At 43.9% G+C, this 16479-nt stretch overlaps 1 protein-coding gene across 3 annotated transcripts in view; it reads right to left on the bottom strand.

Annotated features, from left to right (window-relative positions):
* Nucleotides 1-16479, bottom strand: part of ache (acetylcholinesterase (Yt blood group)) — a 53438-nt gene that overhangs the window by 12799 nt on the left and 24160 nt on the right. For all 3 annotated transcript variants that reach the window (XM_080519262.1, XM_080519261.1, XM_080519260.1), the window contains 3 exons: nt 1716-2236; nt 908-1131; nt 532-792 (listed from right to left, as the gene is read on the bottom strand). In XM_080519262.1, the coding sequence (XP_080375388.1) occupies nt 532-792; nt 908-1131; nt 1716-2151 (921 nt within the window). In that variant the 5' untranslated portion in view covers nt 2152-2236. The remainder of the gene's footprint in view (nt 1-531; nt 793-907; nt 1132-1715; nt 2237-16479) is intronic.

Below are 16479 nucleotides of genomic sequence, written 5' to 3'. Positions count from 1 at the left end.
TCAGGAGACACAGACAGTCCAGTCTGGTGTTTGAGTCAGAGAAGGCAATGGAAACATAATGATGTCTAAATAACATGTTCAACCACTCAGCTGTGGCCAAGAAGACAAAGTACACCATGTCAACTGAACAGTCTCGTCACCAAGACCAAACAAAGTGATGACATTTCCAAATTAAATTCAAAATATTTATTTATAAATCTTGTTCTAAAAATACATCTCCATGTGTGACCCGGATGATTTCTTCTATTTTCTTGCAACTTCAAATGCAACACTTTTTGGAATGAGTTGTTATTTCCTCTGTCTGGACACTGAGGTGGAGCTTCTGCAGCTCCTGTGGGGGGTTTCAGCTCTACGGCCAGCACACTGCACCTCACGCCTTCTATAACAATAAACTTAATCTAATCACTTGAAACAGCTAAAATCCTTCAGCGATTATTTCAGTGCGTCTTGCCTTCAGAGCTCACGCCGCTGCCTTCGTCCTATTCTGAGAACGTGGCTTAAAGAGTCCCACGACGAAGTGAACCTGGTTACCTGAAACTCCTGGTCGATGATCTCCTGGGGAGTTTTCCCCCGCAGACAGTCCACCAGCTCGGTGTCGTTGCCTCCGTTGCAAGCCACCAGCTTCCCCAGCAGAGTGGCGCGCCTCCGAGCTTCGGCCGGGCTGACCGAGGCCCAGGGGCAGTTGGGGACGCCGCTCTGCAGGATGGCCCGGGTGAAGGTGGGACGACTGTCCGGAGACAAGAGGTGGTACCCCACCGAGGCCCCCCCGGCACTCTCGCCGAAGATGGTGACCTGGTGACGGATGGAACGGAAAACAAAAAGCAGCTCAACTCGCCAGCAGCCAAGAAGTGGGATGCCTCTCACACACTGAGAAGAAGAGGAAAGAAATAAAAAAAAGTAAAGAAACCTGCTTGGGGTTTCCTCCAAAGAAGTGAATGTTGTCTTGCACCCACTGCAGAGCCATCCTCTGGTCCAGCAAGCCCACGTTGCCAGGAGCGTCCGAGGAGCCGTGCAGGGCCAGGAAACCAAACGCCCCGATGCGATAGTTCATGGAAACCACGACGACCGTTTCACTGTGAGCCAGGTACCGGCCGTCGTACACGTCCAGAGAGGAAGAGCCGCTGTAGAAGCCTGGAGGCGTGACAGAAGCACAGTATTGACCTACGGACGAGGACAAAGCTGGACTGAAGAAGAGGACAGCTTTTAGAAGAGAGGATATAAAGAGGAAGAGATATTCTGGAACGGTCTAGAAAGATCAGTTAGAACTGCTAAAATGGTTAAAGTTAGTGAGATTTAAACAAGTCTTTGCATTACGCATATCTTCAGTCTTCCAATCAAGCATCCAGCCTATTTAGGAGAAAAGCAGTCATTCTGTTGTTTGGCACCACACTGAAAACATAAAGAAGATGCCCATTAATTCAGTAAGAATTTGGATTGATCAAAGGGAAATGATATATTTTCTTTTTCAAGAAGTTGTAAAAGCAAATCTAAATTCCTGCCTCGATACATCCAGCAATGATAAATATCTATTTATATTGTGCCGTTTTTACATTTGACAGAGATTTGGTTGAAAACAACTCTTCTTTGTGAATTCACCACTGAGCTGCCAATTTCTCCACATCTGTTTGACAAATGGTTGATCGCTTTACTGGAGAGCTTCTTGTCAAATGAATCCGTTTCCGATGTGTGGTTTGCAGCGGCGATTAACGACGTACCTCCACCGTAGATCCATACCATTACAGTGAGGTTGTGAGGCCTGGGCGACGAGGGGACCCACACATTGAGGTACAGGCAGTCTTCGCTCATCTCTCGGTTGGGGTTCCACATCTCGCTGCCCGGGAAGCCGGGGAACGACGTGTCCACGATCTGGTAGCAGGCGTTGGGGTAGGCGTTGGCCTCGTACACCCCCGACCACTGGCGCTTGGGCTCCGCGGGGCGGAAACGCCGATTCCCCACCGGCGGCTCCCCGAAAGGGATGCCAAGGAAGGCGGAGACGTAGCTCCGGTCCGGCACCGGCATGCGGATGCCTCGGACTCGGCCACTACGCGTCTGGACAACCAGGTCGCCGTCCGCCTGGGACAGGCAGGAGGGGAGCAGGGACAGGAGGCAGCCCGAGGAGAGCAGGAGGAGGAGGAGGAAGGAGGACTGCATGACGGAGGACGAGAGCAGCTGAAGCTGTGGTCTTCGCTCCCTCTCAGACGGGCGACGCCAGGGCCGACTCCGCTTCTCTTCAGGTCTGCAGAAACACAGACGGAGTAATGCGATTACGCCGCAGCGGTGACGGAGAACAGACCGAACGGGGGAGGGAGGAGTGACACAGGGGAAGAGGCAAGACGGAGGAAACGGACGGTCTCCTCCGTCTTCACTGCACAGGTGCAACACTTGGAATCGGAGATTTTATATATTCATACGTAGTGTTTCCTTTCATCGCCCAGCAGCGCCACACACACCCCATGGAGGTCATTTTTCTCCATCACAGAGGTCATAGAACCATATTTCACTTTTGAACCGAGACGACCAAACTGTAGCCCACTGACCATTTTCAGTTTCAAATCCAGTCTAAAAGTGCCTCTAGTGACTCTGTTGAGAACAGGCTGTTTCTGTGCCTGGGCACTCTGGGGCCTCACACACAGGCTATGGTGACACGTGTTACTGTGAGACAACCAACAGTCCTTCCCACTGCAGCACTCCAATAAACAAATCAACAAGAAGGCCGTTGCTGGGCTAATCCCCCGCCGGAGGGCTTTCTATTTTCTCACAAAGCAGCTCTAAGGCAGCACACTTGGTACACTAGTGGGTGTTCCATGGGTCCTAGTAGATAATTATGTAGAATCTGAAAGGTCTTCTTCATAAGCTATGTCAAAATACGTCTCCAGAGCCCAAAAGGTGTTTTTATGCACTTAGTGACCCTGTGACCTGATATGCAAATTAGGTCCTGGTCACCATGGTGCCCCTTCTCCCCAGGTGGAGTGTCCATGTGTGAAGTTTGGTGACTGTGGGCCCAGGAACTGCTGAGAAATGAGGAGAAATGTTTATATGAAAATACATGTATTGTGCAACCATGACGAGCAAACTTCAGACCCTACCAATCTTCAAGGTCAAGGTCAAGGTCAGGTCACTTGGTATGCTGGAGGGTGTCCCCAGAGTAATAGTAGGTGTGTATAAAATTTCAGAGCCCTAGCTCAAAAACCTCGGCCTCCAGAGCCCAAAATGTGTTTTTAAGCACTTCGTGACCCTGTGACCTACTTAATATGCAAATTAGGTCAAGGTCACCATAGTATCCCTTCCCCCTCTGAGATGTATCCACATGTGAAGTTTGGTCACTGTGGGCCCAGGGGTTGCCGAGATATAGGTAGAAACGTTCGAACGGACGGACGTATGGAGACTGTTTCAAGATCCCCCTTTGGGGTCTATCAGCCACGGGGGGGGATAATAATTAATCCTCATGTTAGGAGCAGGAGAATCTCCCTTATGAACGCTCCACAGACCATCACATAAGTTCATGCTGTCTCACAGTGAAGGAACCCGGAGCTGCACAGGTCCAAATCACACAACTCAATTCATTCTTAGCATATATTTGGACTTTAAGATGCTCGAAGCGACATAAAGACGTGAGAAAAACCCAAGCGGAGGCTGAACAGCCTCAGTGGGCTGGTTAAAAACACTGTGAGTGCAGCTCATCAGAGGACACTGAAACAGAGAAGAAGGCTCCGACGTACCAGCACACACTTTTTAAATATTCATCAGGACACAAAGACATAAGGACCACGTGTCTCTCTGAAGCACAAACACGTCCCTCCCTGTGTGTGGAAGCCACGAACAGCCACACCGCTTTTCGCTGCAGATTGAATTATCGCGCTCGATGACAATTGGTAAGCTTTTTCTTTGTTTGTTTGATTTTGGGGGTTTTCTTTGACACATTCCACTGCTTTTTCTCCCGTTCAAAACCACAATTCAGTCTGGCTAAGCGATGCTTTGAGAAGAAAAACTAATATAGAACAATTGTTGGAAGTGGCCACACAAGATGCGTAAACAATGCTCTAGTTTTCTGTAGGAAGTGGTGACACCACAAAGTACGCTCCAATAATAGCACTTATGAGTATTCTGGAGGTTAGCATTTAGCACTTAGCATCCCTGCGCCAAGTCCAGAGACTTCCCGAGGTGAAAATGAGGCCCGCACGATTATATAGCAAAGTCCACTCGTTCGTTCTGGGCGTGCAAAAAATATCAACCAATCACACGAGTCAGACCATCACATGACATCACACCTGGAGGCAACAGGACAGAACTCAGAAGATGAACAGGGTCTGTTCATGTGAACGACACACACACACACACACACACACACACACACACACACACACACACACACACACACACACACACACACACACACACACACACACACTCTCTGTCGTCACTCAGTTCTTTAGAATTCTAGGCATTCTGTGGTTTAAAGCGAGCCGGTGGAGAAAGTTATTTTCTTCTTGCTGCCCTTGGGGCATTTTAATCCCCTGCAGTCACAAAGGCTAGGACAGGTGTGTGTGGTCACGCGCGGCACTATAAAAAGGCCGCAGAGGAAAACCCTGCTAAATGCCATGTGGTTTGAGGGATTCATGTGGCTCCTCACACATACCAGATATAGTTCCGCCTGCGCTCGAGAGCGATGCCACAACATGGAGATTACTATGGGGTTCTATTTGTGCCAAAATTCTGAGCGAGCGATGGGAAAATTTGAGCACAAAAAAATTCATTGTGCAAGAGCACTAATAACATTTTGAGGAAATGTTTAAATTGCGCAAAGACAAACTTGAGATTGCTCAAAAATAATTTCTGCGCTCAGATTCTTCCTCTGCGCTCAACCTCTCTCTCTCTCTCTCTCTCTCGCTCGAAGAAGAAAAAGAAGAAGAAGAGGGAAAAACAAACTGCGAGGGAAAACAGAAATAAGGAAAACTAAAGATAATGATCTCTCGGCTGGCCTGGGAACGCCTTGGGGTGCCACCGGAGGAGCTGGAGGAAGTGTCTGGGGCGAGGGAAGTCTGGGCAACTCTGCTCAGACTGCTGCCTCCGCGACCCGGCCCCGGATAAAGCGGTAGCCAATGGATGGATGGAAAGATAATGATCCTGGATTACAACATGTTTTCCCTCGCAGTTTGTTTTTCCCTCTTCTTCTTCTTTTTCTTCTTCGTTGGTTATGAGGCACTTCCAGAATCCAAAGTAACCAATCAGAATTCAACGCCCGCCCTGAATTTCTGTGATTGGTGGACAACCGTGTCTGTCACATTTGGGCTTTGGACATTTTGAGCGAGCGCACAGCAGGACTTGAGCGGAGGTGGAGAGATTTGAGCGAGCGAGCGAGCGAGCGAGCGAGAGAGAAAGAGAGAGAGAGAGCGAGAGAGAGAGAGAGAGAGAGAGAGAGGTTGAGCGCAGAGGAAGAATCTGAGCGCAGAAATTATTTTTGAGCAATCTCAAGTTTGTCTTTGCGCAATTTAAATATTTCCTCAAAATGTTATTAGTGTGCTTGCACAATTAATTTTTTTGTGCTCAAATTTTCCCATCGCTCGCTCAGAACTTTGGCACAAATATAACCCCATAGATGCTGTGCCCCTCCCGTCAGCGAGAGCTTCAACTTTGGTTCAAACAAGAAAAAGGCTTTTCTTTTCATCACGAGGCCAAAAAAACAGAAGTAGAGTTTAACTTCAGTTTGAGTAAAAATAGCACGCAAGGGTTGATTGCTGCAGTTCCAAAAAAGAATCCATCTTGAATTGACGACAGACCAAAGAAAAGGAGATCAGACTACTTGGATGTTTGTTTTATCGTCACGAGGTTCGTTTTGCATCCTCTCACATCTTCCGTCCTGTGTGAACTTGGCCTGCTCTGTTTTTTAAAGTATGAGCTACTAAACACGCAAAACAAGAACTTCTAGTGAAGATTTGGTTTATAACACATTCACACGTCGTTCTTTTCGCTTTTATAGCAATGTGTATTTTCCGTGACCATCATTTCAATCGTTGACTTTTAGGATAAAGCACGGTTGTGATCAGAAGCACAATTTGATGGAACACTCCAGACTGGAATGTATTAAAGCTTAGTGCTGAAATGGCAAAATTCTCAACTTAATAAAACATAAAATTCAACAAATACAGTCACAGATCAGTTGACAGTGTGAAGACCATTGTGTGGTACCAGTCATGTCAATTTCAAGTTAATATAGAGAAGAAAACCAAAGTTTTGCTAAGTTACCTGTTGAAAAATGGGTCAAAGTGTCTCAAAGAGAACTGGTGGAAAAAGATGCAGTGTTTTACAAGTAAAGGTGAACAGATGCCTGCTAATAAAAACCTGTGGCAGACGTGAGAACTGGCTACTCTAATAAGTAGCCACCACTTCCAGGCATTATATCAACAAAGTATTTGAAAATCCTGTGCAGGAACAAACCTCTGCACTGACTGGAGGACTGGCAGTTCCAGTTAAAGCCGTGTCATGGTGAGAAGAAGCCACAGAAATATGGAATCGCAATCCACACAACACAGTCCTTTTTCATTTGCTTTCTGTCATTGCATTTACTGGATGGGTCAAGCCAAAGAAGTCTTGACAACATGGAATAAGCAAAGACAAGATAGATAAAGAATATGACTACCTTTGTGTATATATATATTTTTTTTATTCTATTTTTTATTATCGAGTCTCTATATTTCCACATTTATTTCCTTTCAGTCTCGACCCTCCTGTGATTCCATACATTAACATAATCCAGTGTTTTCTCTGGGTGTGGAGCTCATTTCAAACGCTTTGAGGCGAACTGAGAATTGGTGTTTTTCAGACTCCGGAGACCGACGATTGGTTTTAACATGATATCAGGCAGAAGCAGCTCACGCATCAATTGCTGAAAAAGGGGGTTCCAGTGTCCTCTTCTCCCCTCTGCTCCGGATTTCATAGCAGGACATGTAAGAATGTATGAGGACATTCATTACATCCACCACAACCAAGCGAGGAGTCCAAACCTGCGTCACACGTCCTCTCCAGACGTTCACACACCAGCACAAACATTATCCCGTCCCTCCTTTTCACGTTGCAAATTAGATCCAGACGAGGTCAAACTATTCACAAAACGGCAACGTGACATTTGATGTGTTGTTCACGTCAGATTGACGGCGAAGAAACCAGACCATGTTGGACGTGGTGGTGTCGGCTCTATGATCGGTAGCAGCAGAGGTTCCACACACCTTTGGTTTCATGGCCCATGCTTCAGCCTTCACACTGCCAGAATGTAGACGTGCACACCGGCTGTCGGTCGAACAGTATAGATTCTGATCTCAAAAGAGCAGCAGAATTGATCAAATTGAATGGAAAACAGAATACCGTATTTTCCTCACTATAAGGCACCTAAATACCTCAAATTTTCTCAAAAGCTGCCAGTGCGCCTTATAACCCGGAGCACCTTATATATGGAAGAATTGCTCTACTCCAGACTGCTATTAGACAGCTGAACAACCAGAAGCTTTTATTTTGACAACTCTAACTTCTCAACTGGATCTTCAGAGGACGACACTCCACACAACACCTTCATCACTCATGGTTGAACACCAACATTCTAACAAACCAAAATAAACTAGATGAAATAATGACTCCCTAAACTGGGGAACAAAAACACATCAACACAATCAACACAACACCAAACCCAACAACAACCCACAATAACCTCCAACAACACAAAACAGGAATTCCCATCATGCCTTGCAGCGACCACCTCTGGACGGTAAGCAGCCGCCGACTTCATTTTCCCCGTAGAAGAAGAAGCGCGCGGTGCATGCAATGAATTGTGGGAGTTTCTGTTTGTGGTGTTTTAAATGCAATTATTGGGGGTTCTATTTGGTTTGTGGTGTCGGTAATCATTGTGTTGTGTTTTTGTTGCTTAGTTCATGTAGTTTAGTTTATTAGCGGTAGTTGTAAGTTGTCAACCAGCAGTGAAGAAGGTTTTGTGTGTAGTGTCCTCCTGGCATAGGCTGCAGGTAGGACTATCAAAATAAAGTGTGTGCACCTCTCTGGATGTTAGAATCAGTGGAAAATGTAACCTAATGGCTTTGAGCTACAAAGGTTATGACCACTGGTCTATTCCATGTGTCTTATAATGCGGTGAGCCTTATATATGAACAAAGTTGTAAATTATGTCAATCAATGTAGGTGTGCCTTATAATCTGGTGCCTTATAGTGCAGAAAATACGGTAATAGATTACAGGTTTAGGGTCAACAAGCTTGTGATTCAACACCTCAAATGTCAATCAGTGTAATTCCTCCACACCTCTATTCAACCTCCCTCGACTCGTGGTGAACATTGACCCACCGTTTTAAAATAAACGATGCATGCTAAACACTCCTCTGCTTCCCGAGCATTAGAGTTTTTCCATCCCCCTCTAAATTGCTGGACACTGAGACTTTGGTGTCTTCCAACCATCCACGTGAATTACATACATGTGAAACAACGGGATGCAAATCTTTACAGCTCCATAATCTGCCGCGTGTTCATTCATTTGACTATAAATGAAAGAGCTTGGGGAATACTTTCCCACATCAGTGTGGCTGTGGGAAAGCAATAGGTGAATTTCTAACCTGCTCCTCTCACGTTATTCGTGGATCAGCCTCAATCAGTGCTTCAACATATATTGACTTGACAAAATAAAATGATAGGTTTACCTCTAGGGAGCGCACTACTGGCCTCTTACATTCAGACGGGGCCTATCGAACAACTCGGAGAGGAACCGATGTGAAGAATGGTAGAATGCAGCCGTTTCCAGTGATAGCAAAAGCAAACACACGATCTACAAAAATCTCCGTCAGATTAAAATGCATTTTAATGCTAAAAATCCAAGCTTTCACATTTTATTTATATTTGCTGTGTTATAGGTGCTGATAAATCCAACAAAAAGTATTGCTTCATTATCAAGAAGTGCGGTGCCAGTGGAAATAGTGCAGCACTTCATAGTGGAGATGTGTACTACTGTGTACTACTGTGTACTACCGCCACCTGCAGGCAGAACCGATGGTGAAAACTACATGGTGGCGAGCTGCGTGGAACACTAAAGGACGATTTCTGTCTTTTATGCCAATTGCGACTGGTAGAAGCTTTTATTTTGACACACGGGTCATCAATACAGTGGCAGGAGATTCATTTCAATACAACTTTATTCAGATAGTGCCAAATACGATAGTCATTTCAAAGGCGCATTTACTGAGAAAACCCAACAATTCCAAAATGGCAGTGGAAAGAAAAAAAACTCTCCTTTTGAAAATGAAGAAAGCTTTAGAGAACCCAGCTCAGCGGTGGCGTCTTTCTTCTGTAACTCACACTGAACTTCTCACTCATGGCCGTGACTAACTCAACAACAAAAACACAATAAAACACAACCATTAACGACACTGTGAAACTAATAGAAACCACAATAACCCCATTTAAGCTCCTGAAGTCCCACGGTGCATTTCAGCAGGGGTGCTCAGTCATAGCCACTGGCTCGCTACCACATAGCGCACGGGAACCAGATAAGTCATCACCTCAAGCTCATAAAGTTTGTGATTAAAGCGCGGCAGCGAGTTACTATCTCCACACCGCACGCTACTTCACTCACGTGCACTCAATCCAAATCTATTGTACCGAAGAGGACAAGAGGAATGGAGACACCGGCTTCACTTCAGGGAGGTTTTGGAAGACGTCAAGTCGCAGGGTGCAGGGAAGCTAAATGCTAAATGCTAACCTCCAAAGAACTGCAGGAAGCGAACACAATTCAACTTCAGCACACTTTAACATCTGACTGATATTCTGACGAACCAATTGTTTGTTTTTACTTTCCAAGACAAGATTTATTTAATGTTTCATTCAATCCAGGATAGAAACTCTCTGCTCTGCTCAGTCAGGCAAGAAAACCAACCAACAAGGTGGAAAACCAGTGAAATGGTTTATTTTGGAAACAAAATATTGAAATTCTTCTCAATTCTGGTTTTCAGCCAGACGATTGTCACAACAGTCCTCAACCTTCACAAGAAAAGCCTCCACACAAAGAACTTTCCACTCCAGTTCTTCTGCTCTCCGGCAGGCAAATTCATCAAGTTTTTTTTTCATATATTCAAAAACAAACTCTTATTTTTCCAATTAAAAGGCGTCCTTTTCCATTCCCAGGCTGGGGAACTTTGTAGTTTTTTTTCTCTGTATTTGATGGTTATTCTAATACTGACAACTGCAATTCAAAGAGCGATTCCCATCACAACAATCAAAATCAAACAATTAAACATCGCCTTCACAACCTTCACAAAATATTTAAAAAAATAATGGGGATTTTTGCATATTTCATCAGTTTTTTGTTGTTACGATAGAACAAAACTTGAAACTCAAATAAAGCTTATTGCTACTGATGCATTAAAAAGGATTCACATCTGGATAAGGTGTAGAAGTTACACACCAAGTCGGCCTCCAAGCAAATTTAAAGACAAATATAATAGCCAGTAAATTAAAAAAGTAACCCTTTGGAAATAAAAATAGCAATTCAGAAAATTAATTCATGCAGCGAAGAAAGAAAAAGTGCAAGTTTAAGTTAAACTTGCACTTTTGAGACCTTTCCTTTTTTTTTATATATTCTATAAACATTGAACAATTTAATGTCATTGACAAAAGTATTTAATCAAATGTGACTCAAATGACCTCTTTATACAAACTATTCAAATGAATCCACAAAACCTCTGTTACTCACATGTTTGTCAGCAGAGATTTTCTGCATCTTGATGTTTTTCACTCAAAACCATTTTTATATGGAATCAATATATAGTGAAACGATTTCTTTCAAAATATTTGTATGACTTTTTTTCCAACAAAGTATTAAAAAACACTAGGAACACAAAACAGAAAGATATTGCACTGGATGATGATGATGATGATTGATGATGATGAGTTAAAGTGTCAATCAACAAGCCTTAATGTTATGATGAACGGTCCACAAGTTGTTACTCTCACAAGTTGGGCGTCAATAAAGGCTTCAGAAATGCAGAAAAATAAACGACAAGGAGAACTTTCCAGGGTGTCAAATCAACTGTTACCACGGCAATACGTCAAGTCTGTTACGGAGAGCGACTGGTGTAAACGAAGAAAACAAAACAAGGAGAGCTGGAAAGAATAAAGAGTTGATGTGCTGTGGTGGATGTGGTCTGGATAAAGAAAGTGTGGACCACGTTGAGGTGGAATTTCTTCGTTAAGCTCTTTATCTTCCGGAATACAAAATAATATTTTCTGTGATGTGGCTGAGAGACATACAGAAGAAGGTGACAGCACGGAAATAGACACACACACACACACACGCACACACACACACACACAGCTGCCTACTATCCCTTACAGGACCTCTGAGCCGCTCCCGTCACTCCGACAACCATACATTGCAAAACATAAACAGCCTCGTCCTGACAGGTGGAAGAAGACGACCGTCTGCAGGCTTTGTTGCACATTTATGAGCAAAGCCACACTAAAACAGTTCGTGTCACACTTCCCTGCAGAAAACACTGCATACAATTGCACTACACTTAGGTCTCTTATAACTAGGGCTGAACGTTAATGCAGAAATGATTGAATGATTGAATAATTAATTACATAGAAAGTGTTTGGGGGAGCTGACTGGATTGAGGGAGCAGAGCTGGCGAACGTGCCGAGACCTCATTTGTTCTGGCATGAATACAGCCCAAAAGAACCATTTATTTCCTTTAGAAAAAAAGTGATTGCAGATTGAAGACAATTGCTGGTATTTCAGCTCCATCAGTAAAGCGTTTGTGTGGAAAGAATCCAATCCAATCCACTTTATTTATATAGCACATTTTAAAAACGAAGCGTTTACAAAGTGCTTCACATACTGCACATAAAACTAAACAGTCCAACACCTAAATAAGTATAAAACCATAAAATAAACATAAAAACAGATGAAAAACTACAAACACATTAAGAAACTACGAATAAGAATAAAACAATTCAAAAGAATAAATAGAAATATAAAGACGCTTAAAAAGCAATAAAATAAATGAGAACAATAAATAAAACAATAAGTAAAAAACACAGGGGACCACACGACTCACGCGGCATTAAAAGCCTGAGAATAAAAGTGGGTTTTAAGACGAGATTTAAAACAGTCTTAAGTGGGGGGGCTGTTGGGACGTGGAGGGGCAGAGCGTTCCACAGCGTAGGGCCGACAACGTAGAACGCTCTGTCCCCTCTGGTTTTGCACTTGGTCTTAGGACCCACGAGCTGCAGCCCTCAGACCTCAGAGCTAAAGAAGCTAAGCTAACATTAGCAGCTAAAGGAGGCGAGGATGAAACCAAGGGACGTTTCAGTTCAAAACTGCGCGATGGAAGCGTGGATAAGAGCAAAGCTGTACGCGAGATATGAACAAAGAAGTTAATCGCCAAAAAAATTCAAGTCTTTATAACATCTCGATGCTAACATGTAGCCATCAGCTAACGCTAACCATGTAGCCACCAGGAAACACTTAGGTTATCAACACGGTTTTCTTCAAACTACACAAATTGTTTTTGTGTGCAAACATGAGTCTATTTGATTCATTGATCCAAAGTGACAACATTACATCAGTTACAATCAATAAAAGGCAGCTATTTAGATTTCTCTAAACATCTCTCTCTTCAATTTGATTCCCCCCTCACCAAAAAAAAAACTATTGAACCTGTTAAATATCATTTTCTGTGTGTAACATTTCATTCCTAAGGTTCTCAAATAGAAGACTCTTTGCGGTGTATATGAATTAGTATTTTGAGTCAACGTAGTGAGTGTGTTGCCACCAGTAATGCTTCACCCCCTCGTCTTTCTCCCACACAATGTGCAGAATGACTGCTTCATGCCATCACATCCTACACACTGGCCCTTTAAAAACACTGCGGGGACTCAGCCCACCTGGATGAAAACCTGCGTGTCCTCACTCTCACATCATGGGACTGTCACAGGAAACACAGAGGCAGCTGGCTGGTTAATGAGGAGTTTGTTTTTGTCTACTTTGTTAATGAGTCCGAGTTTCCGCTGGGAGAAATACAACCGAACACTGTTCAACTGGGTTCTCCAAGTCAGAAGTGGATTTTCCTCAAGATGTTCAAGTTGTGTACATTCAGATATTCAGTTTATTTAAAACCTTTATTAGATAGTTACACTTCATGTGATACACCCATCTAGTATTGATCTCTATTCACATTATAGGTTTCACTACATTATGCTGCCTGCAACCATCTTTTGCCGTTTATTAATAGCATTTTATAATCTAATGTAAATCAGGCAATGTTGAATGTTTTTAATAAGCGGGTGTTTTGGGAACAAATCACAGAAATAAGAGCTGATATTGTACAGTGAGAGGGAGGAGGAATACAAGGATGGAAAAAGGAGGGAGGTTTTTTTTGGGGTGGTGACATTTATTAATAGAACTGACAGCTGCAGGCCAGAAAGACAGGGAGGAGGTAAATAACAAAAGATGCTGGGAAAGCACAAGAGGCAATAAGACTGGTCTTGATTGATGAGGTCCGACATCTCATCCCTGCAATTCATGTAAAGTACTTAGAGAATCGTTCATCTTTACATCCCAGCAGAAAGCTTCTTTAATGACACAAATACTTCTTTACTTCACTTGAGCACATTAACATTGTCAGCTTTGGTTTAATCTGAACATTTTCTATCAGGAAAAAAAACTTGATGTTACAATATAGAATTATTCATACGCAATATATAATATGTGTGACACAGTCTTAAAATATCCCGACGTGTCACGTTAGATGCAACTCGTACAAAAGAAATGTGATGAATGAGCGTCGTTCCCCCGTCAGCAGCAAGGTGTGGTTCTCTTCAGAACATATTTCCTCAGAGGGAGTTGGTCAGACAGGAAGTGGATAGTCCTGTTTAGACCAGTTGGACAAACCTGTACCGGTAAAGGCTTTGACGCTTGACGCGTCTGCGAGCTGGAAAGAGACGGACTACGTCACTTCTGCAGCCACGTCCCCGCTCCATGTGCCGCCAAATCTTTGTAAACTACACGGACTTGGAGCACAAAAAAAAGCGATAATTGCACGGGACATATCAAACTGTGTGATTCACGGTCAAGAGCTTTGTGGCTATACATTGTATATGCAGCCACGGTCATCTGGCGGTAGTGACCCCATCTTGCATATCATCAGTACTGGATCCATCCCCACTGGAGTTGACTTGTTCCAAGAATTCATTCAAACATGTCATTTTATTTGATGGGCTATCTCCCGGTCAACAATCTACGTTTTCAGCTCCTGTGATTAGACTGTGATGTTGCTGGAAATGATCACAGTCCAAAAGAAAGGCAGCAGTGTCTTCATGAGGCAGTTCATCCAAATACATTGGAGCTGATGACTCATCTCTACACCAAACATAGATATTACCGTATTTTCCACACTATAAGGCACATCAGATTATAAGGCGCACCTCCATTGATTGACATAATTTACAACTTTGTTCATATATAAGGCGCACCACATTATAAGGCGCATGGAAAAGACCAGTGGTCAACAACCTTTATAGGTTAAAGCCATTAGGTTACATTTTCCACTGATTCTAACACCCAGAGAGGTGCATACACTTTATTTTGATAGTCCTACCTGCAGCCTATGCCAGGACGACACTACACACAAAACCTTCTTCACTGCTGGTTGACAACTTACAACTAATAAACTAAACTACATGAACTAAGCAACAAAAACACAACACAATTATTACCGACACCACAAACCAAATAGAACCCCCAATAATTGCATTTAAAACACCACAAACAGAAACTCCCATAATGCATTGCAGCTATCGGCTCCTTTATGCATTTGCACAGAGGTGGTCGCTGCAAGGCATGATGGGAATTCATGTTTTGTGTTGTTGGAGGTTATTGTGGGTCGTTGTTGGGCTTGGTGTTGTGTTGATTGTGTTTATGTGTTTTTGTTCCCCAGTTTAGGGAGTCATTATTTCATCTAGTTTATTTTGGTTTGTTAGAATGTTGGTGTGCAACCATGAGTGATGAAGGTGTTGTGTGGAGTCTCCTCTGCTCTGAAGTTTAAAATTGTCAAAATAAAAGCCTCTGGTTGTTCAGCTGGCAAGTAGCAGACTCAAGAAGAGCAATTCTTCCACGGTGCTCGCCACAATATATAAGGTGCACCGGGTTATAAGGCGCACTGGCAGCTTTTGAAAAAATTTGAGGTGTTTAGGTGCCTTATAGTGCGGAAAATATGGTACACAATGATTATTACCACACTTGTAAACCTCTGAATGTTTTGAAGCAGAAATCTACACGTGCTACACAATGTGAGCCACTAAAGCCTCGTTTCCACTACACAAAAAGTGCAGGGACGGAGCGTAGCATTATGGAGCAGTGAGTTAAAGCGTAACTGGAGCTAAATCTAGAGCGTTTCCACCACAGAAAGGAGTTAAAGAAGTAGGCGGGGCTTAGAGCTCCGCAGATATGTGACATTACAACAGTGGTCTCAGCCGGGCGGCAGACCTGGCCCTTATGAATCATCTGGTGTCGTTCACATCCTCCACTTTGCACTAGTTGTTTTGCTTTGTCTCCCCGCATCCTAGCGTGCTCCGGCGGCTGGCCGGTCAGCTCGAGTGCCGCGCCACGACTCTCGTGTTGGTCCCAAAAGGGCGAACGCCTTGCGTCTGCTCTTTCAGGACCAACATGAAAGTTGCGCAGCAAAAAAACCAACCAGTGCAAAGCTGAATATGTTATCAGAGGATTCATCCAGCCGACATGTTAAAATATTAAGGGCGTGTCTTAAATCACTGACCAATCAGCAGACGGCTCCTCAAAATCAGACCTGTCCTGTGGTCCCGAGTCCCCTGATGGAGGGGCGGCGGAGGAGCATCCACCTTTGGAGCGGTTATTTCCAGAAAATCTAAAATTCTTGCAAGGCGCATTAATTTCTGGAATAAATAAATGGTATTCACAGTGCTTTACAGAGAAATAAAAGACATACTGAATAAAATAAATAAAGATTTGGAAGAAATGAGAAATTCATTATAACAAATGATGATGAAAAGTATAGTAAATTAGGTAACGTGGCAGGATGAAGGATACGCCGGATCTGAAGGTGAAACGTCACAACCGCAAAAAAACAAGGCCAGAACAGCACAGAACATCCAAACCGCGGGAGACTTAAACCATGCCCCCTTCCCACAGTCCTGCTGGGTGAGAGGCTTGGGTCCTAGTGGCTGCTACACAGCCCCCCCCCCCCCCCCCCCCCCCCCAAAACACCCAGAAGGCAAACCTAGGAAAGCCAGTCAAATATCTCACTGGAGGCTTAATCAGTCGGCCACAATGGCTGCGTTGTCCTTCGGGCAAAACAGCAGGCGAAAGATGGCGAGCAGGTCATCCACAGGCTGCGAGCTCGAACGCCCATCAGGAGAAGAAACAACTGGGGGTCTTGAAGGAGGGCTTCCATGACTGG

Source organism: Blennius ocellaris, assembly GCF_963422515.1.
Source record: "Blennius ocellaris genome assembly, chromosome: 23".
NCBI classification, from domain to species: Eukaryota; Metazoa; Chordata; class Actinopteri; order Blenniiformes; family Blenniidae; genus Blennius; species Blennius ocellaris.
Note: the sequence above shows the minus strand (reverse complement) of the source record. Positions and strands in the feature narration are given on the sequence as shown.